The sequence below is a fragment of the Cyprinus carpio genome, chromosome B21 (genome assembly GCF_018340385.1).
Source record: "Cyprinus carpio isolate SPL01 chromosome B21, ASM1834038v1, whole genome shotgun sequence".
Taxonomy (NCBI): domain Eukaryota; kingdom Metazoa; phylum Chordata; class Actinopteri; order Cypriniformes; family Cyprinidae; genus Cyprinus; species Cyprinus carpio.
In genome coordinates, this window is record NC_056617.1 from 15,070,361 (window position 1) to 15,095,624 (window position 25,264).

General features: G+C 38.2%; 1 protein-coding gene across 3 annotated transcripts in view; it reads left to right on the top strand.

The window, feature by feature from the left end:
- The first annotated feature begins 6,672 nt into the window (after positions 1-6,672).
- The window catches only part of LOC109067735 (dachshund homolog 2-like), a 143,416-nt gene continuing 124,824 nt past the window's right edge, over positions 6,673-25,264 (top strand). For all 3 annotated transcript variants that reach the window (XM_042748428.1, XM_042748429.1, XM_042748430.1), the window contains exon 1: positions 6,673-7,335. In XM_042748428.1, coding sequence (XP_042604362.1) covers positions 6,848-7,335 — 488 coding nt within the window. In that variant the 5' untranslated portion in view covers positions 6,673-6,847. The remainder of the gene's footprint in view (positions 7,336-25,264) is intronic.

Consider the following 25,264-nt stretch of genomic DNA (forward strand, 5'->3'; position numbering starts at 1 on the left):
CTTATCTCGAGATATGCCAGAATGCACCGGAGAATATATTTCAGAGCAGCTTTGTCTATTCTCTGAATATTCCTATCTGCATGTTCCAGATGTTTCTGCGGCTTTCTTCATCGTCAGTCAAGGGTTTTAAAAATCATCTTGTAAAAGCATGCTATGAGGAACTTGCTTTCTATTTTCTACATACCATAGATCTCCAGAACCTTTTTCTTTTTTTTTAGGTGCTGTATAGTTCATTGGTAAACAAAGAGAGATGACCATATCTCCCGAAACAGAAAGAAGCAGCACGGATAACCCTTAAGACCTTTCTTTTCCCCAGCTTTCTTGACTTTAACATCACAGGCTTTGTCACTGATACTTATTTCTTAGGCCAGAATAGAGACAGGTGTTTATAGCTTCAAATAAGACAGATTGGTGACCCTTGATCTTCTTTAGTCTGCTTTTTAAAGCACGTCTTGTCCATGCTTAAAACAACAGTGGAAAACAAGACAGATGGCTTACAACAGGAGAACCCTTTTTTCTTCTCTTGCTCGCTCTCCCTCTCTCTCATATCTGACGCACCAGGGATGCTTTTAACAAGAGAGTTTGTCGCAGCGTTTGTGATGGAGGGGTGTCTTCATGTCAACTCCTTGTTATACGGCTCATACTTCTCTTTTTTTTTAATCTGTGGAAGAAATGAAAAACAAAACCTGTGTGGATTGAAATCATTTTATGTGGGGTTTCATCGTGTGCCATCACCCTGTATGTTCAGAGGCATTTAGTTCTGGCTGGTTTTGAAAGAGAAATCAAGGCGACGAGTGCTACAATGCTTTCCGCAAGAATCAAGCGCTCTTTATCTTGCGAGAGCCTGCACCTTTAGCCGCAGTCTTCTGTGAGTTCCTCAGGCTTTGATGCTCGCTTCTGAGAGTCCTCATTCACGGCTTCTGTGTTTGGAGAGTACTTTGCTGTTTTGTTGCCTGTTATTACTTTCAGGCCGGGTAAAGACGTCTCTAAGGACAGGTCCTACCGTCTTCTGCTAAACTGTTGTATCTTACAAGCACTTTGGAGAGCCAGAGTTGATTAAGAAGGATTAAGATTACGATTCAGACAAGGAAAGAATAAACAATTCATCAACAGAGCCACCGCAACCAAAACTAGACTATATGTGGAAAAGTTGCAGCCTTCGCTGCCAGTGTTTGTTCAAAGATCTGGCATTCGTTCAGTTGGCGATTGCGAAATACTGTGGCAAAGTTTTTCATACTTAACTGCAACTTTGAAGTGGAATTCAAGGAGACTTCACAGTTCATTTAATTTCTCTCTCAGCTCTTTTTGAGGGTGGCCATCTTGAGTAGAGAGAGGTAAGCGGTGGCAAAGCAACGTACAATGACACCATCTGTCAGGCCCCTCGTAAACTCTCCAAATGAAACATCCACGAGAACATTATTGCATTATAAATCTCACCATAAATATAAATGAAATTAGAGATTGGTTATCAGAGTGTGTCACACAGTGAATGCATGGGTGAAGCAGAAATGCCCCGATGAACACGTATCATCCTCGTATTGTCATGCCACGAGTTTTAAGGTATCCTTTTATCTTTTGAAATCTCATCAGGAATATATCTACAGTAGGTCTAATTTCACCCCAAAAGCATGCATAAAAACATAAAAAGAATAAATAAATAAATATTTTTTTGTTTCAAATCTTGTGCATTGCATTTTGTCATTATAAAACAAATCGTAATTATTTGTTATATAATTGTAAATTGTATTAATTGTATTTATATAATGTGGTAGCATTTTGTGTAAACTTAAACTACTGTCATTGTCATGCCATAAGTATTGAGGTATCATTTTATCTTTATGAATCTTATCAAGAATATATTTAAGGTGTAATTTCACTCAAAAAGCATGCATAAAAAGCATAAAGGCATGCATGCATGCATGCATAAATAAATATTATTTAATAAATATTTGGTTTCAAATCTTGTGCATTGCTTTGTGACATTATATACCAAATCTTCTTAATTAATTTGCATTGTATTATAATGTGGTAGTATTTTTTTTATATTGTTTTTAAATAATGCTGATTTAAAGGGATAGTAAAAAAAAAAAAGTTCTGTCATCAATTACTTATTGGGATTCCAACAGGCACTTTATGGCACAACAGCACCTTTCTACGTAATTACCATAAGTCCACATCACTCATTCAAAGTGCTGAAGGCAGCACTACCCTGGAGCTGAAAAATGAAATAACATTTCAGTCTGACGTGACCAAAACAGTTAACCTCCTTTGGCCACTTTTCTCCCAGAGTAATTTTTGTTGATGGACAGTGCCGTACACACAGCCGGTGTGTCTTCGAAAACACGAAGCTCTCAAAAAAGGTCCAGTCACCTGTGATTTGGCAGCATGTGTGAGAAGAGTGTCCTTAAATCATCTGCAGTGGCTTTCTCTGAGAAATTAAGTAAGTTGAGCATATTCAAGCGACAACTTGTCTATTCTTAAGTAGAATTAAAGGGTGATATTTTACCCTAAATTAAGAGTCAGGCAACTTTTTGGCACGTGTCACAGCCCAAATGGATTACTGAACTGCTGATGTATGTAGCAATCCGTTGAGTGAAAAAGATGTGGGAGTGTAATGAATTTAAAATGCTGTAATAGACATAAATATTTATCACGAGTGACAGTAAAATTAGAAACAACATTCAATTAAAATCAGTTGTAATTTATTGTTGTTATTGATTTGCGTAAGGTGGAAATGAATGCAGAAACATTTGATTACACCGAGAGAGGCTGCTGATCTGCTTCTGGCTTCAGTGTAATATTTGACATGAGAGAGACAGACTGATGCTATTAAAACACAACCAGTCAGTCATTCCCTCTGTCTCAAACATTTATTGCTTGAACTCTATTGCTCAGTCTCACTTTGTCTCTTTCTTTTCTCACTATCCCTTGTCTCATCAATTCACCCATCTCATTCATTCTTATTTTTTCCACACTTCTTGTCTATTCATTTTTCTTTGTTTTTTTTTTGTACTTTACTTTTTTCTGTTCATCGACTCATCTCTTCTCTTATTTGCTCAGCTTGTCTCTTCTTGTGCTGTTTTGTCTTGTCTTTTCTATGCTTAGCTTGTCTTGTCTCATCTTGCTTCATCTCTTCTCTTCTATCCTCAACTTCTCTTGTCTCTTCTCTTCCCATTTTTCCTTACTCTTCTTATTTCATCTAGCTTCTATTTTCTCTCTTTGAATCTCATTATATGACTGTCCCTTTTATTTGTCTCATACTTATGCACTGTTATCCCTTCACAAAACTTGTCTCTTTCGATCTTCACTCATCTCTTCTCATCTATGTTCAACTTGCCTCTTCTGGTTTCGACTCATGTCTGATCATTTATGCTCAGCTGGTCTTGTTTTGTGTTGTCTTGTCTCATCATTTCTATCTTCATCTTCATCTTGTCTCTTTGGTCTCGATTTGTCTTGCTCAGCTTGTCTCATCTGGTTGGTCTCTTCTTGCCTCATCTCTTGTTTTTTTGTCTCATCTTGCCTCATCTTGTTTTGTCTCGTCTCTTCTCTTCTATGATCATCTTGTCTTATGTTGTCTTGTCTCATCTCTTCTCGACGTGTCTCACCCGCTTTTATCTCGTCTTGCCTTGTCCCTTCCTGTTGTGTCTCATCTTTTCTCTTCTTTGCTTGTCTCTTGTTGCTTTGTCTTTTATATCATCTTCTTTCAGAGCATGACTCCTCCCCTTTCACTTTATCTCATCGCTATCCATAGTTATCGCTACATATATTGTGTCATCATTTCATCTCCTTTCTTCTAGGCTCAACTTATCTCTTCTGCTCTTTTCTATGCTCAGCTTGTCTCTTCTTGTCTCATCTCTTCTCGACTGGTCTCACCTGGCCTCATCTTGTCTTGTCTCATATTCTCTCTTCTATGCTCAACTTGTCTTTTCTTGTCTTGTATTGTCTCGTCTCATCTCTGCTCCTCTCTTCTTGTTTTGTTGCTTTTCTTCAAGTATATCATCTTCTCTCATTGTTTGACTCTTTCCCTCTAACTTTGTCTCTTCGCTATCCATTGTTATTGCTACACGTCTTGTGTCAACATTTTTTCCACTCTTCTGTGCTCAAGTTGTGGTTTCTCATCCCTTCTATGCTCAGCTTGTCTCTTCATGTCTTGTCTCATCTCTTCTCTAGTTGTGTCACCTGGTCTTACCTCATTTTGTCTCTTCTATGCTCAGCTTGTCTTTTCTTTTTACTTATTTTGTCTCACCTCCTCTCTACTTGTCTCACTTGGCCTCATCTTATTTCTTCTTGTTTTGTCTCATCTCATCTCTTCTATGCGCAACTCTTCTCTCCTTGTCTTTTTATTCTCAGTGTGTCTTTTATTGTCTTATCTCTGCTCAACTTTTTTCACATAGACTTACCTTATCTTGTCTAATCTGGTCTCTTCTATGCTCAGCTGGTCTTTTCTTGTTTTCTCTTGTTTTGTCTCATCTCCTCTCTGCTCCTCTCTTCTTGTTTTGTCTCTTCTCTTCAAGCATATCATCTTCTCTCATTGTGTAACTCCTCTCCTCTTGCTTTGTCTCTTCACTACATTGTTGTTGCTATATATTTTGTGTCATCATTTTGTTTCCTCTTTTCTATGCTCAACTTGTCATTTCTCTTGTCTTCTAGGCTAGGTTTGTCTCTTCTTGTCTTGTCTCACATCTCTTCTTGATTTGTCTCCCTTGGCCTCATCTTGTCTCCTCTATGCTCAGCTTGTCTTTTCTTTTCTTGTCTTGTTTTTTTTTGTCTTTACTTCTCTTCTCTGCTCATCTCCTCTCGTTCTTTTCTTGCCTCTTCTCTTCCAGTTATTATCTTCTCCCAGCTCTCAGTGCCTCTCATTATGACTCCACTCCTTCTTATTTGTCTTTTCCCTATGCATTGTAATCACTTCTTTTCTCTTATTTTATACTATTAATTACTTAGTATTCCTATAAGATCTATATTTTGTTAAAAAATGGATTTCTCAGGTGATAAAAGTTTTACTTTTAGAAACACTGAAACCAGTGTTTAAATCTAATGCTGCTTACACTGCTATTAACATATGCCAGAGTGAGTATATAGACCCATTACATATATGTGTGTATTATTTGTGAATATGCATATGGAGCATTGGGGCGGTGCTGGAGGGGCGGCTGGAGGGGGCGGTTTATGTGTGCCTGCAGGGCCAGGTATGTTAATCAGGTATTCATTAAGATTAAATATAAGACGAAGTGTTGAGGTGCGATTGAAAGCTAGGTAAAATATGTATCTAATTTTCTAGATTGCCACCTAGCTTTTTAATTTCAGCAGGTACTTGGCAGAAATTTGCATGGCATTTAGGCACTCATTACAATATTAATCGTCCCACAAAAGTTGCAAGGGCTCAAAGGTTAAGCATGATCCCTACATTAATTTTACAACGACTTTTTTTGACCTGTATAAAGATTCTCATTTACAAAGGTCCTCATTTGCTTCACTAAGTGGTTCATAATGAGAGCAAAGATAAAGTATTGAAAAAAAGAAAAGTGAATCAGATGTGTTACTGTCAAAAAATAGTATTAGAGAGACTGACATTTTTAAGACATGCTATAGAACTAGTTTACAATACAGATTGTTGTTCTTTATTGAAATGCACCCATGTCTTTCCAGAGGGTCTTTTCTTCTGTTAATATCAGTGAATTCATTTGTAAACATGTTTAAGAGAAAAAACAAAATACATTCAAACAAAATGATACTGAAAAATAAGCAGATGTTCATTTACAGCCATATGCAAAAAAAAATCTTTGCTCTCAGGTATATGGATGAACTCAACATGAAAAATAACAATTATAGTATACTAGAAATTCTAAGTAAGATTCACATGCCACTTCAAATTAGGCCAAATGTTTAAAATCCAGACCTCTATCTTTTATAAGTTACCTAAAAGGCAATGTTATATAACAACAGAAGTGCTTACTCAAAGCTTAGACAGTAAAGTTAGTTCACCTTAGTTTACTTTTATGTGTTACATGTTATAATAGCAATGATGTTCTGGGCCTTTAAAAAAATCAGTTTGTTCAAAAATATGAAGCATAATATTTTCCATCATGAAAATCTTCTGCATGCTGATGTTTTGCAATTTTAAAATTATGTGATGCTATGTTAACTATGGTTGGAATGGGTAGTCACTGGTATGGAAGGACATACTGTGAACATATTTGTTCATATTAATGTCTAGAAATCTAATATTCAGTCATCACTGACATTCACAGTAATAGGCCTATAATACCGTAATAATAGAAGTGTTATTATGATATAAGTCATTATTAATAAACTTTTTATAAAGCTTATCGGACAAGAACATAGCCTAGCTACATTCACATGAAAATATCATTACGCACATATTTTATTATGCACTATTCTTATGTTCAGCATTAAAATGATTTAGCATAAAGGTTGTGAAAGAAAACGTGTTAGCAAAACGACAGCGGTGGTCAGTACAAGCTGAAGACACGAATTAATATATCATCTGTCTAAAAAGTTGTATTTGCTTTTGATAGTGAGAACACAAGTCCCCGCCCATCACTGGCAGATGGCCAATAATATTCAAAGGCGTGTGCCATCGCGCTCCTTATTGGCTGAGATGGTTGTCACTCCGGCCTTTAGTGGGCTGGCTAATTGAATCGCTGAATGCGATACACTTCTATCCATCTCACTCGCGAGGAAGGTAGTTGCACATTACCGACTATCAGCAGTCGCTACCGGAGACGCATGAGAAACACCGAGTGAAAGCCGCGAAACAGTACGAGGAGCCAGCAAAGGTGTGCTTGACTCAAAAGTACGGAAAGGAGGAAACTTCGCGTAAACTATGGCCGTATCAGCAACTCCTCCGGTGCTTTCACCGACCTCCACTCCCGGGGGCGCGAGCAGCCTGTTCCGTCCCGACTCTCTGTACTCCAGCCCGGCCGAGTCCCCGCGACTGACCAGCAGCATGATCAACTCTTTCATCTCCGGCACCGGCGGCGGCAGCACTAACGGGAACGGGCCCGGCGGTGTCCACAATAACGAGTGTAAGATGGTGGAGGTGCACGGGGTGAAGGTGGCCTCGTTCACCGTGGACGGCCAGGAGCTCATCTGCCTCCCGCAGGTGTTCGACCTGTTCCTGAAGCACCTGGTCGGCGGGCTGCACACCGTCTACACCAAGCTGAAGCGCCTGGATATATGTCCGGTGGTGTGCACGGTGGAGCAGGTGCGGATCCTGCGCGGACTTGGGGCCATTCAGCCGGGCGTGAACCGGTGCAAACTCATCACCCGAAAAGACTTCGAGGCGCTTTATAACGACTGCACCAATGCCAGGCAAGTCTTAGTCTATATCGCATATGCATCTCACATTTACGCTCAGCTTCGGAACCTGAGGTGCTTTTCAAGTTCATTCAGAACTAGCAGAGTTGTCATACTTGGAAAAGTTGCTCACACTTTATGATAACTTAAATAAAAACGATTTCATGCGTGTGTAAATATTTATGGTTACACGCTTATGACAGTTCTATTTTAACGCACGTGATCTAAACAAGATAGTTACATTTAATTAAGTTCATTTACTTATAAAAAAGTTATTATAAAGTGCTGTTTGTGAACTCGTCAAAACACGTTAAGTGTCCTAAATGAAACTTTTGCATAAAATTGGTTGCAGTCAGTTTTTCTTTCTGCCAAACCACCTGCAGTTTTGACCCCTTTTCCGTTTCGAATCAAATCATTGTCCTGAGAAAAAACAATAGTTGCTTAACAAAAATAGGCTGATGATAAAAATGAATGACAGCTTTCTCCAAAATCAAGTAAATAACTTTGTCCGGAATCTTTTCTCGCTGACCATTCGATCTGCTTTTTATACATGCGTTTATTAGGCTACAGCGCAAACATGATCATATTAATGATTCAGATCAACTAAAAACAATAATCTGATATTCATTTACACGTATATATAAACAACAAAATGCTAATTTCAATATTGCAGCTGCCTTGTAATAAATTCAGTTTGGAATGCAAATTTGAATAGCTCTTAAATTCTATTTACTTGCAGGATTTATTTAACTGATGTCATAAAACAAAGATGATTTTTTTAAAAATTAGCATGTATTTTTACATTTTGTCTTTATGAGCTTTATAAGTTAACTTTTCCTGGATCTCCTAGATTTATATCCTTCATTGGTATACCTTTTGATTTGTTAAATGACTGAATTGACTCATTATACTTTATTGATTAATCTACACTAAGTGTTTAGAAACTTTCAGGTTTTCAGTACAGTTATTTATTCTTGCTTATACAACGAATGACAGCTCTTTGGACTAGGGGTCATACTTCGGTTGTATTTCACTTTATTCTGTTATTTGCTCCACTGAGTCGGGATCACATGAATAGACATCAATATCATTTATGCACTTTTAACCTTGTCATATCGAGGGCCAGATCTGGAATTCTTGTTTGATACTCCATTTGTCTGGACGATGTCCCACGTCTAATTTGGAGAAGGTGTTGGGCCATGTTGCATAAATCAATGAATCGCCTCTCCTGGATCTGTGGCTGTGTTTGGTGTGGAGATGTTATTCTTAGCTTGTTATCATGACAGATGCATTAGTGTTCTCAGGCTCCTGCAGCAATATCAGCTTATGTCTGTGTGATTGGTGTGGTGGGACTCAAGGGAGCAGTACACCTTTAAAGACCTTTATCATCCAAGGAAAAAGTCTCTAATTATATGTTATGATAAAAACTGCAGCAACTTCGCTTTTAGTGGAATAACAGTCAAAACACTGTGTATAATTTTTTTTTAAAGACACTTAAATAATTTTGAAATCATTTGTTATTTATATAAAAATAAATAATAACAAAATAATTATATTAAATATTGTGTCATATATGACATAATATTGAATATAAATTAAATATAATTTATACAATATATCAAATATATATATATTTTGAAGTGAAGTCTGTCCCCAAAAGTTCACAACCTTAAATTCAGTATGTATTCCTCTCCATGAAGTGCTTTGCATCAGGTCTAGTATTTTCAATTTTCTATTTCCATTTTTTTTACTTTCTCACAGGTAAAAGGTCAGGTATTGAAAATTGGTCGGGGCGAGAAGGTTCAGGAAACATGGCCTTAAAGTGCGCTTTTGCACAGCGGGTGTGTGTGTGGAGATGCACACATGTGTGTTTTAGGGAGAGAGAGAGAGTGCGCATATCCAGATGGCCATAAGGTTCGGTAATTAACCTTTTAACATCCCCAGCACAACCTCCAGAAGAATCCCCCGTCACTTTATTGGGCTTTGCGCCGTTCTGAATCAATCTGCCGTGCACATCTAATTAGAAATGAGAGCGAGGAGAAAGTGAGCGGGGGAGAGACCGTTTTACAACATTATTTTGTTTAATTTTGAGTCCAGGCAAAATGGACAATAAGAGAATGAGGTGCGGAACACTGCGCTTTTCACTCTTCTGTCAGATTGCAGCATACGGTCGGGTAATGAAATTGCCCGAGAAAATGGGCCCCCCTGAAATTGAATTTGCTCCTCGGCATCGTTGCTTTACAAGCATCGCATTTCTTTTATAGTCAGATTTAAACATCATCCACCGTCCCGCTACCAGATGGCTGAAACTAATGTGCGTGCTGGCCCCTCGCCTCCTCTCCCTCTCTCTCTCCTCTCCTCCTTCAGCACAGGCTCACTGGGAGAAGGGCTAAGCTGAGACAAATGGGTGTCTTTTGCATCGGTTTGAACGGGACAGCCATGGCGAAGCAAGTGAGGAGTGTGTCTCAAAATGTATCCTGAGATGCCTACTTAGGGGGTGTTTAAACAGGACAGATAGTCCTATTGAAAGCAGCCAGACAGGGTGCGACAGAATTAAAGAGGTCACAGGACATGCATTTTACAAACACTTAGAGTGCGACGCAATGGCCAAAGGCATCTCATGCATGTTTAGATAGACCAACAAAATGGATAGGGGTGAGAATCTTAGGGGTGTATACGATACTGTTTCTGTTTCCTCTTAATGATTCCCTAAAAGTTCCATTATTCCACGATTCTTTAAGTACTGTAAAAGAGTAAATATTAGGAAAAAAGAAATTGCAACTTTTATTGCATTTAATGCCCTCAGCATTCAAATAATCAGATCGTATCACCTTTCACAGATCAGACAATATAAAACAATTATTGCAAAATGTATTTACAGATAAGACAATTTAAAAACTTTTTATGGGTGACAAATGTAAGGTAGTAGGCTAACTATATTTTAAATAAAGCATTTTTTAAAAATAAAAATATGAAAAATTACAACAGAACTTTTAGGCCTCTTGGAGTCGGACATGAAGAATTAGTAACCTATATTAGTTTATTCAGCTTTCACAAAATTCACAAAATACAATTTAAAGTCATACCCAGGTTGGATTTTGTGTTTTGAGGCACTAAACCGAACCGAGTCATTCGTTCAGGAATCGGACTACACTGATTGCGCTACGTTTTTGATTCACTGAAAAAAGAACCGGTTCATAAGAATCATTCGATAGGAAAATAGGACTACACCGTTATATTAGATGCTACTGCAAGTTTCGTCCACGTTTTAGGGCCCGAAAATCATACAGTTATTGATTTATTTATTTAAAACGAGGTTTTGAAAAAGTGTTGTTTCTGGGTTCGTAATCATACAGAATCATACTCAAGAAAGCATCTTTTATGAACGCCCAGCAGTGGCGCGTTCCGAGTCTGCAGCTGAATGTGCTATCTAGGTAGGGAGCTCACTGGGTTTTCAGACACAGTATAAAAATATGCAAAGGGCTCTTTAAAACTTCCAGACTGAAACACACAGAAAGTGTCCAAATCAGCAAACGCACGCGGCAATTACGGCTGGCTTTTTATGATTTCTCAGCTCGCAATTGATCTCCAGGTTTTTAATGCATTCATTATTTATTAAAACGAAATTTGCAAGCTAAACATAACACTAAACTAGTTTGCACTTGGGGACTGCACTTAGGAAATTGAATGGGAATTACATTAGAGATGAACATCTGTGCTTGCTCTCCTGCCTCTTCGCGAAGGTGGATTGGATTAGTTTAACTGTTTTTTCCCTCCTCCACCAAGTGCAAGATCATCCAAAAATAAAAAAAAGTGCAGAAAGCTCTTGTCCACTAATATTTTTTGCATCACTGACCAGAGAGTTACTTCATGCGTGTGAGAACAACATCCCTGTTTGCATTCATGCCAATCGCACTTTAGCAGGAGTTGCAGGAATTGTCAGGTTAAATCATAAAACGCACTACTTGTTCGAAAGCCTGTCATATTATTTTTTCATCTCGAAGCGATTTGCTTTTTTTAGTCATTAATTTAAAATGTGTCTAATTCCCATCGTTGCCCCAGGCGCGAGCTACCATCACACGCGCAGCGTTTCAAAGATTCCCTAAAATGCACAATTTGACACCTTTATGAATCATAATCTGTAGATTAATTTGAATTAGTATCTCACGTATGATTGATTTGGTCTGATTTTGAGTCGCGCATAAAGTGTGAACACTAAAGAAAACTGGGAAGTTTAAAACAAAGACGCAATGATGGACAAGGTCTGCTATTACCCACAATGATCTCCACATCTCGTGTCAGGAGTGCGCGCGAGCCTCCAGGTCTCTCCGTTTCGTCGCGCGTGCACGTGTGCGCGCTCGGTCCATATGGACAGAGGCTCAGCGCCTTTGGCTTCGCCCGAGGCACCCGAGACACCCCGCTGTCTCATCAAATCTCCTCAAATTGTCGCTTTTCCTTCTGCACACCTTAATGTCAGCCATTAATTATACATCCACCTTTTTCTGAGGTTGTTTTTTTGCAGATTCACTCTTTGCTTTACCCTTTTTTGCACAGTAAATTATGAATTAATACTGTTTGACGCATCAAGAGGGGCTTCAGTGTATCTGTATGTTAGTATGTGAACGGCTGTCATATCTCATATCCAGTGGCCCCATATGGACACTAAAGACATGCATTTTGTCATCTTTTTTAAACAGTATGTCATGATTTGTAACTAACAACCTTCTTTTTTACTATTTATATGGATTTTTAAATTTAACAAACAAATACATTTGTGATTCAGATGCAAAAACCTCTAAGTCTGTCTGAGAGTTTTCTCTATCTATCTATCTATCTATCTATGTATGATCTATCTATCTATCTATCTATCTATCTATCTATATATCTATGATCTCTCTCTCTCTCTCTCTCTCTCTATATATATATATAGAGTGTTGTGTGAGTGCGTGTGTCTGTGATATACTTTGCACACACATATACACACATTCAGACACAAAAACACAAGTCTGTCTGAGAGTTTTCTGAGATTGTTTCTTTTATATACTTTGCACACACACACACACACACACACACACACAATAATACATTAGTAATCACAAAGTATATATTTTGAAAATAGTTTTTGTTTAAATAATATATCTGTGTGTACTGTGCACATTTATTATGTGTATAATAAATACACAAACATACAGTATATATTTTGAAAATATTTACATGTATACATTTATATTCATATAATTTATATTATATATAAATATATTTCAAATATAAACAACATATTTTTCTTAAATATATACATGCATGTGTGTGTATTTATAAATACATATTAAATACACACAGTATACAAACATATATTATGTAAACAAAAACTTTTTTTTGTATGGTTATGTAAACAGAAACTTATATATATAGATATATATGTGGATGTGTGTGTGTATGTATGTGTATATATATATATATATATATATATATATATTATCTAATGCAAAAAATATATATGATTCTAATATAACAAATTAACAAATGTGAGATTTTTCTGAGATATTTTCTTTTAAGTTATCATTTTTATCAGGCTTCTATGTTTAGATCCAGTAATTTCACTTTAATGGCAAGGAAAAGGTTATTAGTCAGTTATCGAATGCCTTATTTTCAAATGTTGGAGGTTCTTGCATCTGAATCCTGAAGTCTTATAAACTAAGTGGCATTTATTTTAATGCGTTCTTCCTTTTTGGGGGGGATTAAAAGTACAAATAGTTTTTGGGGCCAACTTGTAAGATAAAAGGATAGAGATTCTTAGAGAGTTTTATTTACAGGTAGTTGCTGGCAGCTGGTCTTACAGACCGACTCTTCTGTCCATCTCTGTCTTATTGAGAACATGTTTGAGACATGAGAGCGCTTAACTGCTGACGGGCTCTTATAAAACAACTTGTGGCCATGTGAGTTCTCATTAATGTTGGCGGGTGCCTGTTCCAAGCCACAGCGCTTTAATAACTAGTCCCATGCGTAACCAATGAATTAGAGGCAAAGCAAAGACACATGTGGTCAATTAGGGATGGAAAGGCACTACTTGAATCTTCTAGGTGTGGAAATCACGAAAACAAATTAAGAAGGCCACTACATATGTGAATCTGCACAAATTACATATTGACATCCGCAATCATTAAACGATGTTTGAGGAGCATTTAGAAGCTGCAATTATGAAGTTAGCTCTTAATATACACCGTCTCGATGGGGATGAGGAATAGCAGGTGTTTGCTGATGTGAAGCGACGTGGGAGAGAGATATAAGAGGTTAAAACAGACAGATGGATATGGCCTGTCAAGAATCTCACAAGAGGAAAAATGACACTTTCCGCTCACTGTCCTCAGTTACGGCGGGAGGGAAAGAGACTGGAGTCATTTTGACTTTGGGAAAGTCTCCTCCTGAGCTTAATGACACATCTGCAGCCGGGCTATATTTATTACAGTCATGTAGAATAAAATTGATTGTCTCCTAAAATTAATTTTTGCTTTGCCTCTAGCAGTGCTTTAATGGAGAACACTAGGCCCCGTGCAAGAGTATTGTTTAATCACATTAGTATCACAGCCCCCAGGACAGCGGAGATAATTGTACAAACGAACATCGAAATATGTATCTCTAACTCTTATGATTGAATTATGCAAATGACTTATCTCCTGCCCTTCAGAGCACTAATCATCTAATTAGGACTGATGTTTTAAATGCTTGTTTTTGGATGGGGATCCGGGGAGAAGCAGGAAGCAGAAAATTGAATGTGACACTGAAATCGGCAAAGTTGTTCGTACCGGAAGAGCTGGTGTTTTCTTCCCAGCCATTGTCTGTCGTTGGCGGCGAGAAGACGATTAGAGCGTTTTAGTGAGTATTTTAAAGGCCCTGAATCATAAGCCCCATCTAATCCATTTTCAAGAGTTCATCATTTTTTTCTGCCACTTTAATAGTTTAGCTTGACACTTAGCGCTAGCCGTGCCGCGCTGCGCTGGAGGGGACTAAAGCTGGTCAAAGAAGCGCTAACTAGCATCCCAATTATGCCGATTAATATTTCATGACATGTTCCGCTGCACTTCTCCATTCCTGCGAGCAAGCAGCTGGTGATCCGCTCGCACAAAGCGTTTGGCGAGCCAGAACGGAGAGGTTAGGGTAATGACAGGCGAGCTCAAGTGAGCGTTTGACACTCTGTCTGAAAACTCTGACTCTCAGAATCCCGTTTTGAAGCACTTGAAAGATGTGAAGATCTGAGGAAATGACAAAGTCGTGCTTTGCCCTGCTCAGAAGACGTGTTTTTTCAGTCGTGTCTCTCACATCTGGAGGCCATAATTCGCCGCAAACTTAAACGTTGAGTGTCTGGCTTGGGCAGATGGGTTTCACCTAGAAACTACTGCTTCTCAGTCACCATATTAATGATTTCACTAAATGCTTCGACAGATCGAAGATATATTGAAGTCATGTTGCAGTCAAACATAGAAACATCTGCTTGTGTAGAGGTCAGACCTTGAATTATATTGAAGTCATGTTGCAGTCAAACATACAAACTACTGATTAATATAAAATAAATTCAAGTCACATTCAAACAAAAAAAATAAACCACTCCCTGCACTTGTAAAATATAAACTATTTGTTTTAGTCAAAAGGCCAGACATGTTTTGATAGTCAAAATAATTAATAGAAACTACTGCTTGCTCTGGATTATCAGTAAATTAATGAAGAAGTAAAGATGAAATATTGAAGTCCAAGGTGGAGTCTCTTATGCAAGGAGAGATAGGGTCAAGGAGGGTTTGGGTGAGTGTTTGTATGTACGCGAGTCTCTTTCTGCGCCTGGGTTAAATCAAGAAAAGCCCTGGGTATGTGGTGACATCATGGCCGGTTTAGTGCTCTCGTCGGATCTGTAAGGGATTCATTCTGTCTCTATCTGCCCCGGGCAGCCCAGCTCCAATTACCGCCCCCCACACACACCCTTCTGCGCACCACCATCCGGAAGTCTGCAGAATAAGCCTATAAAACTTTTAAAATCCACCCAGGAGCGCTGCACTATTCACATCACATAGAAAGATCCTATTACAAAAAATGCAATTATTTCAGACTAAAGCAGAGGGTATGAGCACCTTATGATGGAACGCAGTTGCCAAATGTTTTACAAGCACTTTGATCATGTGACCTCCACCTGTAACATCATGCTACATGTCTCCTGTCATCCTGTCTTTGAGATTTCTTTGGCCTACAGTAAATATACCGTCAGTATATTTTCATCTGGGAAAATTTCAATCATACTGCCACTCTTAAGTCATCTGAATACCTTTAATAATGATGATTTAACTTAAGTTAAAACATATGAGCAATCTTCAGATTTCAACAAAAATATTCACCCTTCTTCGGTTTGCATTGTGCTTCATTTGTTTCTTAGTTTGAAAGAGATTCAAACAGTCCTAAATGTGAATCATGGACATGCTCAATAACAGCTGCTTTTATGTGTTTTCCATTCTCAGGATTTTTTCCCGTGCCCTCATAAGTATGATGATAGTTTCCGTTAATAGCGGCCCTAGGCCTGATTGGAAACATGTTAAGCATGTGCGCAGACTGTAAATTGGAACCACACTACAAAGCAGGTTATGTGCTTGTTTATTCACTGTTATGATGGTCGTTTCTTAAAAATGCCTTACAGAGACACTTCATCCAAATAGAAGGATGGCTAAAACCACGCCCACACAAACCCTAATAATAACAACAACTTTTACAATCCCGTAGACTAGTAAAAAAATGTTTTTGCTCTTTTTGAATTCAGAAAACAAATTAGTTACACACGCTGTCATCAGTAGCTTTCTTCCATCCGGATGGTTCTTTTTCTACAAAGCAATGCGTGGTCAGTGTGTGTATTTGTATGTATGGATGTGTGGACTGATGTTGTGCATGTGTGTACGTCTGAAACCGTATAAATATTGTGTCTGTCAGTAGCAATGGGTGTCATTTGTGTGTGTATGTGAGATGGGGGGGGGGTTCTCTGATGAAAACAATCAGGACCTGTTTGGTTTCATTACAGGGTAATGTCTCGCCAGATTGTTACGGATAGTTAAAATGAAATGAAGTGAATTAGGGAAACAAGGGGGAGAGCATGCACAACACTTTATTGCTTTCTTTTGAAGACGCACTGACAATCACCCAACTAAAATTTAAAACATTTACCATGTGTGTGAAACTAAACCACCTCAGTGTGTGTGTGTGTGTGTGTGTGTGTGAGTGAGTAAAGGTAAAGTGTGTGGGCTCGTCTTGCACTGCATTCTTGTCAAATGTAGGATACATTGTCTTTCACCTTCCTGCCTCTGACACAAGTGTGTGTGTGTGTGTGTGTGTGTGTGTGTGAGTATTAAACAAATTTTTAGATCCTTTCTAAATTTTGGCCTATTTGAAAAATATGATGCAAGACAATGTCATCAGTACATTGTAAATATATTGATATATATTTAATTGATTTTTGATGCCAAGGACCCCACATAGTTTTATGCATAAACATCCATTTATTTTTATTGTGAGAAAAACAAGGTATATGTATTGTGTTTTATACATATTTTAGGTTAACTCAGTCTTATACATGGGTTTTTTATAATATTTGTATTTTCTTTCAAGTTTTTTCCTCTACTTGTACACTTTTGCAGCCCCCTGCGGGTCACTGGACCCTAGTTTGAAAACTCCTGTTTTAATTAATTCATATTATAATAAATGGAAGTCAGAAAATATAAGTTCTGCAAAAAAAGAAATATGATTTATTATATAATTAAGTTTGGAACATACTATATATTAATACTTTAATGAAAAGTCTCATGCAGTTTTAATGATCAATTTATCTATCAATTATTTGTTTGATAAATCACTTAAAAAATGTGTGCTATACATTGGGGCTAATTCATTAAACATAAAAAAGAAAGAATTTCTGGGTAAAACCATTGTCACATAAATTGTCACATTTACTCGAATTGGATAATGTACATATGAAACAATTTACTGCTTGTGTTTAATGAGATTAGAAAAGTTTCAAATAAAACTTTACAATATATGAGCATAGAGCCAATTTACGAAAAAAGTGACATATGCTTTGTAGTTTATAAGCAATTTGCAACAATTTGATCAAGTATAGTTAAAATCAGATCAGAGTTACTGTAACTGAATAGAAACTAATAGTAGTAGTATCTTTTTCACTGTGCTGTAATTCAACAGAACACACACTCTTCCTGGTTTTTCCCATGGTGCCTCAGTGTGAGATTGCAGTGTGAGGGATGGTAGGCACACCTGACCCATCTGTTCCACAGGGGCTTGTGGGTAATGGATGGGTCAGAGCTTTTTTTGATGTTTTATTGAAAGATCACCACGGCTGTCCTGGCTTTCGTCTGACTATAAATCAGGGTCCTCTGTGGCCTGCTGGACTGTCCAGAGTGTGGTTTATGTCAGCTGGGGCAGGAAGGGCCTCTGATCCCATCACTCCGCCTCACCTATATCACCCACCCACCCACGCACACACACGCACACGCACACACACACACACACACACACACACACACAGCACTACCGCCTCTAGAACAGCCATTGGGACCTCTAAACAATGTGTCTGTCAGACATACACACATATTCAGGTATCAGTCGGCTTTGATACTTACATAATATTTATCAACGTTAGTGTACTGTATCTGCAGTATTTTTGAGCTTTTCTTGTGATTGTGTTTTAGCAACTGTCAGGTGTTCATGAGATATATATCAAACTGAAACAGTTAAGACAAAGTTGTTGCTTTGTTGCTGTTGGTTTAAACAAGAATTAAACATTTGCTTTTGTTAAGTAGAATAATTGAGTAATTGACTAATATTTATTAATTCATATTAATCATTCAATTATTGAATTAACCAGTTTCAAATAGTAATATTGTAATAATGTATTTTGATTAAATGCAGTTTTTTTATTTTTATTGATTAATCTGAAAATAATCGGCAGATTAATCAATGAGATTTTAGTTGTATAACTTATTGAAAGTCATGTTGGACCAGACTTTTAGCATTAAATTGCTGAATATAATAAAAAATGTATTAACCCTTTTAACCGATTAATCTAACAAGTAATCAAGCATGAGTGATTATCAAAATAGTTGTTAATTGCAGTGTTAGTCGCACATTGTTTTTATGGATAACACTAGACCAGATGTGAGATAAGATACTTTTTAGTAAATGCTTTTGAACTTTTAGGTAATTGATTAATCAAACCAAAAATGGGCAACCTGATTATCAAAAGAGTTGTTAGTTGCGTCAGAGTTTTATATTTAGGTATTTAGGTACACATTGTATGGATTATACAGCATTCATATAATTGGCTCTTGTAGTTGTCAGACAACCATAAATTGCTTTTTCCCCTCAATATACTGTCATCTTTCTGGGCCAAAAGCATCCCTCTTACGTTTGTTACACTCAGAGTGCTGATGCAGCACAAACGGTCTGGTTTTCTCACCACTCTCCCTTAATACTGCTGTTAATGAGAAAGTTGATGTAGTTGAACGTTTAGTTAATAAATATGTCAGACTTTTACCTCTCTCTTCCTCCCTCTTTCCACTCCTTGTCTCTCTCTTGCAGTTTCCCAGGCTCGCTGAGAAATCGCAATTAGTTTTAGATTTACGCTACGATGACAGACAGTGGTATATAAATAGAGGTTAAACACACAATTTACATATTAATTTCATGATTCATTTAATCAATGATTTATGTGGATATAGATTGCTTTTAATCCGCCTCTCAGCGGCAGCGTTTGCTCTCCCGCTCCCGCTCTTCTCCGCTCTTCGCCGAGCATGACAGAATAGAGTGCCGAGCTCTTTCTTTCCCTCCCTCTATCTCTCTCTCCCTCTGTCTCTCTTTCCTCGGAGCTGTTCAGTGGCTCGGAGAGGAATGCGAACGGAGGGGCTCCAAACGGCACTCCTAATTGGTTTAATTTTTCAGTGCGTGCACCGAACCTGACACTCGTTTACTGCGCGCCGCTGTATCTCCTTTCTCTCTCCCCGATCTCCCTCTCGGCTCTCTCTCTCTCTCCATTAATAAAAGGGTAATAATCGCTCCGGTTAAAGGGATGGTAATGAGAGCAGTGGTTATGGTGATTGGTGGCGGCGGTTGTGTATTCATAACAGATCTCTCATACTGAGGCAAGAAGGCTGTAATTGAGCCATGATTGAGACACATACGCTCCCCTCCACCGCACACCAACATGGGACTGGCGGGAACGCTGGGGAACTGAACAAAAACGCCTCTGTGGTGGCAAAAGGCACCAAGCAAGGCTAAAGATTTAGACGATTCTACTTAAAAAAAGTATGTGGACAAAACTTTGAAACAAACTTTTTTTTAAATATTGAAGGTTTTGTTATTTTTTTGTGCATAGTAGTAGCCATAGGTAGGTAGAGGATGTGGAGGGAACAAGATTTGGAAATTGGTGAGCACCAATTCACTTGACCTTTGGCCTCTGGTTCTGTGATCATTAGAGACTGACAGATCACTCAAACTGATTAATCGGCCGATATTTGGACACTTCCAAAATCTAGCAATAGCCAATTTCTCACTTTTTGTTTCTGCTGGCACAATATTTTAGCAATTAGTGTTCATTTAGACATCAGAACATTTCCATTGAGTGAAAGAACTCGTTTTGAGTGTCCTGTTCATTGCCTGATTGGAAATCTCAACCGCTCGTCTTAACCATGAAAGTGTTATTATATTATATATGACACATCCCATGAAATAACTGAAGCAACAAACAATCAAGTTAAGCTATCATTGGTTCATGCATGATTTTACCCCTTCAAATGTTCAATCAGAATGTTATCGTGATACATTGTTCTAGCTGATAAAAAGAGCTTTTTTAACCAAATAATGCTACATTACACAAGTAGGAGATGTTGGCTTGTTAGCTGTAGGCTAACTGAAAACACAAAGGCTTTTGTAATATAATGTGATATGAAATTTAAAATACATTGATTTACATATTTACTAATAAAATGATTTATCATTTCCAATAAAAGTTGCTTTAGCCAATGGAATGGCTTTGGGGTCTAAAGGTCATGGGATTCTGTAGTCGGCCATTAACAGTTGTACTTTATAAGTAAGTACTTCAAATGTACAGTAATGACAGCTGTTTGTCTGATTTTGATGGCCTGTATACTCTCTAAATATACTTTAACTGAGAAATCCATGAATTGAGCTTAGTTTTCTGTTTGAGTGTTACAATAACACCCCACTCTGTATTCACCACGTTTTGACATCTGTCTACTGCATATTGTTCACACTTTATTCTCTTATCATATTCCACATTTGGCTGAAAAATATATGAGGTACATCCAAATGACAGTCGCTAGAAAAAACATGTTACTTAAGTGTTTTATCAAAGGATTCAGACAAACAGACCATTTTCGTAAGTCGTAAATGAAGATTAAAGCTCATGTTGGCGGAGAAGGAACAAATTGGGATGATTTATTGGCACAGACATGAACGTGTCACTGCGGGGGGAGACCGGAATAAGAGAGAAAGAGAACGAGAGAGAAAGTGGGGGAGGAAAGGTGGAATACGGAAAGGCGCGAGATAGCTGTTCATCTCGCGGAAGGTAAATAATGGTCTTTAATTATTTGCTGGCGGAGCTGTTGAAAGCTCTGGCTGATACTGTCATTGGGACGACGCAGCTGGTATGACGTGTGGTTAGGAATGTTAAAGGTGATAATGGTGTGTGTGTGCATGTGAGAGAGCATCGAGGGAATGTATCTCAAAATGCGTATGTGCGTGAATGATGGCTTTGCATGTAATAAAAACACACTGGAATGAAGCAGCAGGTAATAGGGCTGTGTTAACCTCCATCCATTTAAGAAGAGCCCCAGGTCCATTGATTGGACGCCAATCAGCCACATATAAACCCATCAGTTCAATCAATAAATGACTCATGATTGAATTGCATCATCATTAGTGTTTATGACACACCATCTCTCCTCATTTGGCCTGAACAAAAACGGCTGGAAATGGATGTATTCACTTGTGACGTCATGGGATAGGCCAAGACAGTCAGTCAAAATCTATTGCATGCTTTTTGCTTGCTTTAACTTGATTTTTGAAATACGCCATCATCTGTTTGATTCATTTAAATGTATTATTATTATTTGCAAAGCCAGTATCAGTAAAATCACTGTGCAATACATTTCATTCATTGCACAATGTACATACTGCTTTCATTATACAGCCTTATCATGTGAAATATCTCTCTGCAGATAAGTATTAATAAAAACTCAGTAGCAAGAAAAACATGATTTTGAGTCACGAGTTTAAAATGTCAGTTCAGGTCAGCTTTCTAAAGGGTCTAAACAGGGATGTCAAACCTGTTCCTGGAAGACCACTGACCTGCAGAGTTTAGCTCCAACTCTAATTAAACACACCTGAACCAGCTAAATCAAGGTCTTCTGGATTACTAGAAACTGCCATGCCAGTGTGTTGGAGCTAGCGGAGCTGTTTTAAAATATTTCTCTTCTTGTTGGACTTGCATAACGTGTGAACTGGTTCAACCAATGGCAGGAGTTTATGGTGGTACTACAGAAGGCAGGGCAAAAGGCATGGTTGGAGTGTTTTTAGGAAACCTGTTTGGAAACAAAATTTATTTTTCTTGTGAATTTACATTTAAAGTCAACATTCACAAGCCATTTTACTCCCAAAATGTACTTCCATATTGTGAAACAGGATACTTGACAAGATATTGGCAGGACAAGACTTTTTGGATCGTGAAAATTTGACATTTCATAATGAAATGGAGTCAAACCTGAAAGCTAATTTGCTAAAACAAAACCTAAATAGCTTATTTGCTATTTATTGAAATTGAAGTGACCTCAGTGGAAAAAGAATGTCTTTTGAGAGGCAGAAGTGAATTTATTTAGGTGAAAGACTATGAAGACTTTTTTTTGTAACGTGCACTAATTTTAAATCATCATATTTGGATGTTGTTTGTGGATTACTATATATGAGTCCTTAGATTCTGCATGCTGTGAGTGTATGTTTTATAAATTTACCACTCTGCAGAAAGAAGTACCCTCAACGCCAGTGATTTGCCAGACTGGCACCAGGCATGCTGGCATGGGCACAGACTGTGAGCCAGAGGAGGGCTGTTCGCACACCCTTACCTGCCGTAAAACCCAGCCCAAAAACCCAACCGCAGGCAAGATCCACCTTTTACGAGCCCCGTGCAGCTCATAACACACAACGGCTACACATGGGAAAGTGTGAGTGTGTGCGTGCGAGTGTGTGCATTTTTGGCAAATGCGTATCCTGGGATGCTCGCACGGCCGTGCTAATATCTCTCGTAACCATTTCAGCTCATTAATTTTCCCCTCAAAGTTTCCTTCAGTCGCCCCTGCACAGGGTGTACGGTGCCTCTTTGATATTCAGAGTGTGTCGAGCCGTTTGGTCGAGGATAGCTCTCTGAATAGACACAGCTCAGAGTTTAATAACTCTAAAAGAGGACTGATGCGCTTGGTACAGCTGTACGGTGAAACATATGAAGTGGAGTTATCTGGTGTTAACTTTATCTGATCTAGCTTACAAACGGTTATGTGTCCAAGTCAGCAATGTGGGAGACACCAGACTACGTAAGCTTGCTGCATAAACACTCTCTTACATGCATGCACGCATTTTTCACCACATCACAAACATTCAGAGATGTATCAGGTAATGTTAATCAGTTCAAAATGCTTTATTATTACATTTACGCATTTAGCAGACGCTTTTATCCAAAGTGACTTACAGTGCATTCAGGCTAACATTTTTTACCTAATATGTGTTCCCTGGGAATCGAACCCACAACCTTTTGCGCTGCTAACGCAATGCTCTACCACTGAGCCACAGGAACTTTATGCCGCTACAATTTTTTTTCAGCATGTTAAATGGCCAAAGAAGCATTAACATATGTGAAATTGTCTTCAACCCCCAGAGATGCATCAGCTAAATCGCTTTGAATTGTCTTATGCAAAGATGCATTTTTTAGCAGGTCACATACATCCAGAGACGCATCAACTAATGTGAATCTGCATGTAATGACTTGTGGATAAACACATTTTTTCCAGCATTTTGCTAAGACCCAGAGATGCTTCGAGTAACATGAATCAGTCTGAATTATCTGAAATGCGTACTTGCATTTCACAGCATTTCACAAACACCCAGGGATGCATCAACTAATGTAAATCTGCCTAGAAAGTCTTATGCATGCATAGACTTTTTTGGTTTTTCAAAATTGCTTTGAAATGTACTCAAACATGCATTTTTGAGCATGTTACATAAACGAGCGATGCATCGAGTGACATAAATTGGTCTAAATTTTCATACACATATCCGTATTTCACAGCACATCACAAACACCCAGAGTAATCAAGTAATGCGAATCATCTGAAATTCATGCAGACACATCCATATTTTGTACTGCATGTCGCAAAAATCCAGTAATGTAAATCAGTCTGAAATGTCTTGTGCTTACATTTTCTCAGTACATTACAAATATGCACAAATGCAATGTGAAATATTATGAAATGTCTTGCATGCACATTTTGTGATTCATAAATAACCTTGAATCGGTCTGAAATATTTTGTGCACAGATGTATTTTTCACCACATCACAAACACTGTGAGATGTATCAAGTAAAGCAAAATCTCTTGCATGTATCCCCATTAATTTTTACTACATATTAAAAACGTCATGAAATAATGTGAATCAGTCTGAAATATCTTCCACTAATATGCATTTATCAAGATGTCACAAACACACACAGATGCATCAAGTACTATGAATCAGTCTGAAATATCTTACTGAAATTCATACGTTTGAGATGCATCAAGTCATGTGAATCATCTAAAATCTATTAGATGAATCCACACACTTTTTTTACCGCATCATAAAGTTAATGTGAATCAGTCTAAAATGTCTTGCACATACACATTTTTTCAACGCAACACAAAACACTCTTAGATGCATCAAGCAACATATGAATCAGATCTTCAGAGCTAATGCATGAAGACACAGTGCATATAAATGCATGCACGTTGTGTTCATCTCACACCTTCTCGTCCAACTCCAGCGCCTCAGCATCTGAAGGACACCAGAGTCATAATCATACACATAAGTGGCATCACACACTGACATGTCCCTATGCACAGCATTGCATGGGAATGAAAGCGTGTGTATTTGAGCAGAAGCGCATGGTAAAATGGACTGGTGAAGAAGCGGGTCAGGGTTAGTGTATACACAAGGTCACGTTTAAAACACACGGGTTGGAAGGGCCCATAAATCAGCCTGCGCATACGGCTGCCCTCCGCACTGCCTGATTTAACACCTGCGCCCAGACCTTCCTTGTCAGGCCCGGCATTCTTTATTACTCTGCTCTGCTCACTATAGCAGCAGCGCAGATAGAGTTCACCTTTGAAAGAGCCGCAGTAACTCTCTCTCTCTTTCTCGCTGGTGTGCTATCTATCTCCTTTCTCTTTTCCTCTCTGCCCTATGGTCACGGTTCAGGGAGTGGTCAGATATGTGCAGGTAGAAGGGGAGACGGTCACGTACAGCAAATTGACCGTTTAATGCTTCCTTATGGTAAACCTGAAAGCAGAATTCGACTGTGTTCACGCATGTGTGGTTGGTGGTCTTGAACTGTTATTACTGTTTGGTATGTTTTGTGAGTGGCTTTTTTCTTTGTGATATTGAGAAGAGAAGTTCAAGCTGCATCGGCACAGTTGACATGACCTGCAGAGTGACTTGCAATACTCTCAGAAAAAAAGATTCAAAAGCTGTCACTGGGGTGGTACCTTTTCAGAAGGTACATCTTTGTACCTACGTTTCCCTTAAAGGTACATATTAGTACTTAAAGTGTACACATTAGTGCCTAAAAGGTACAGTACCATCTAAGTGACA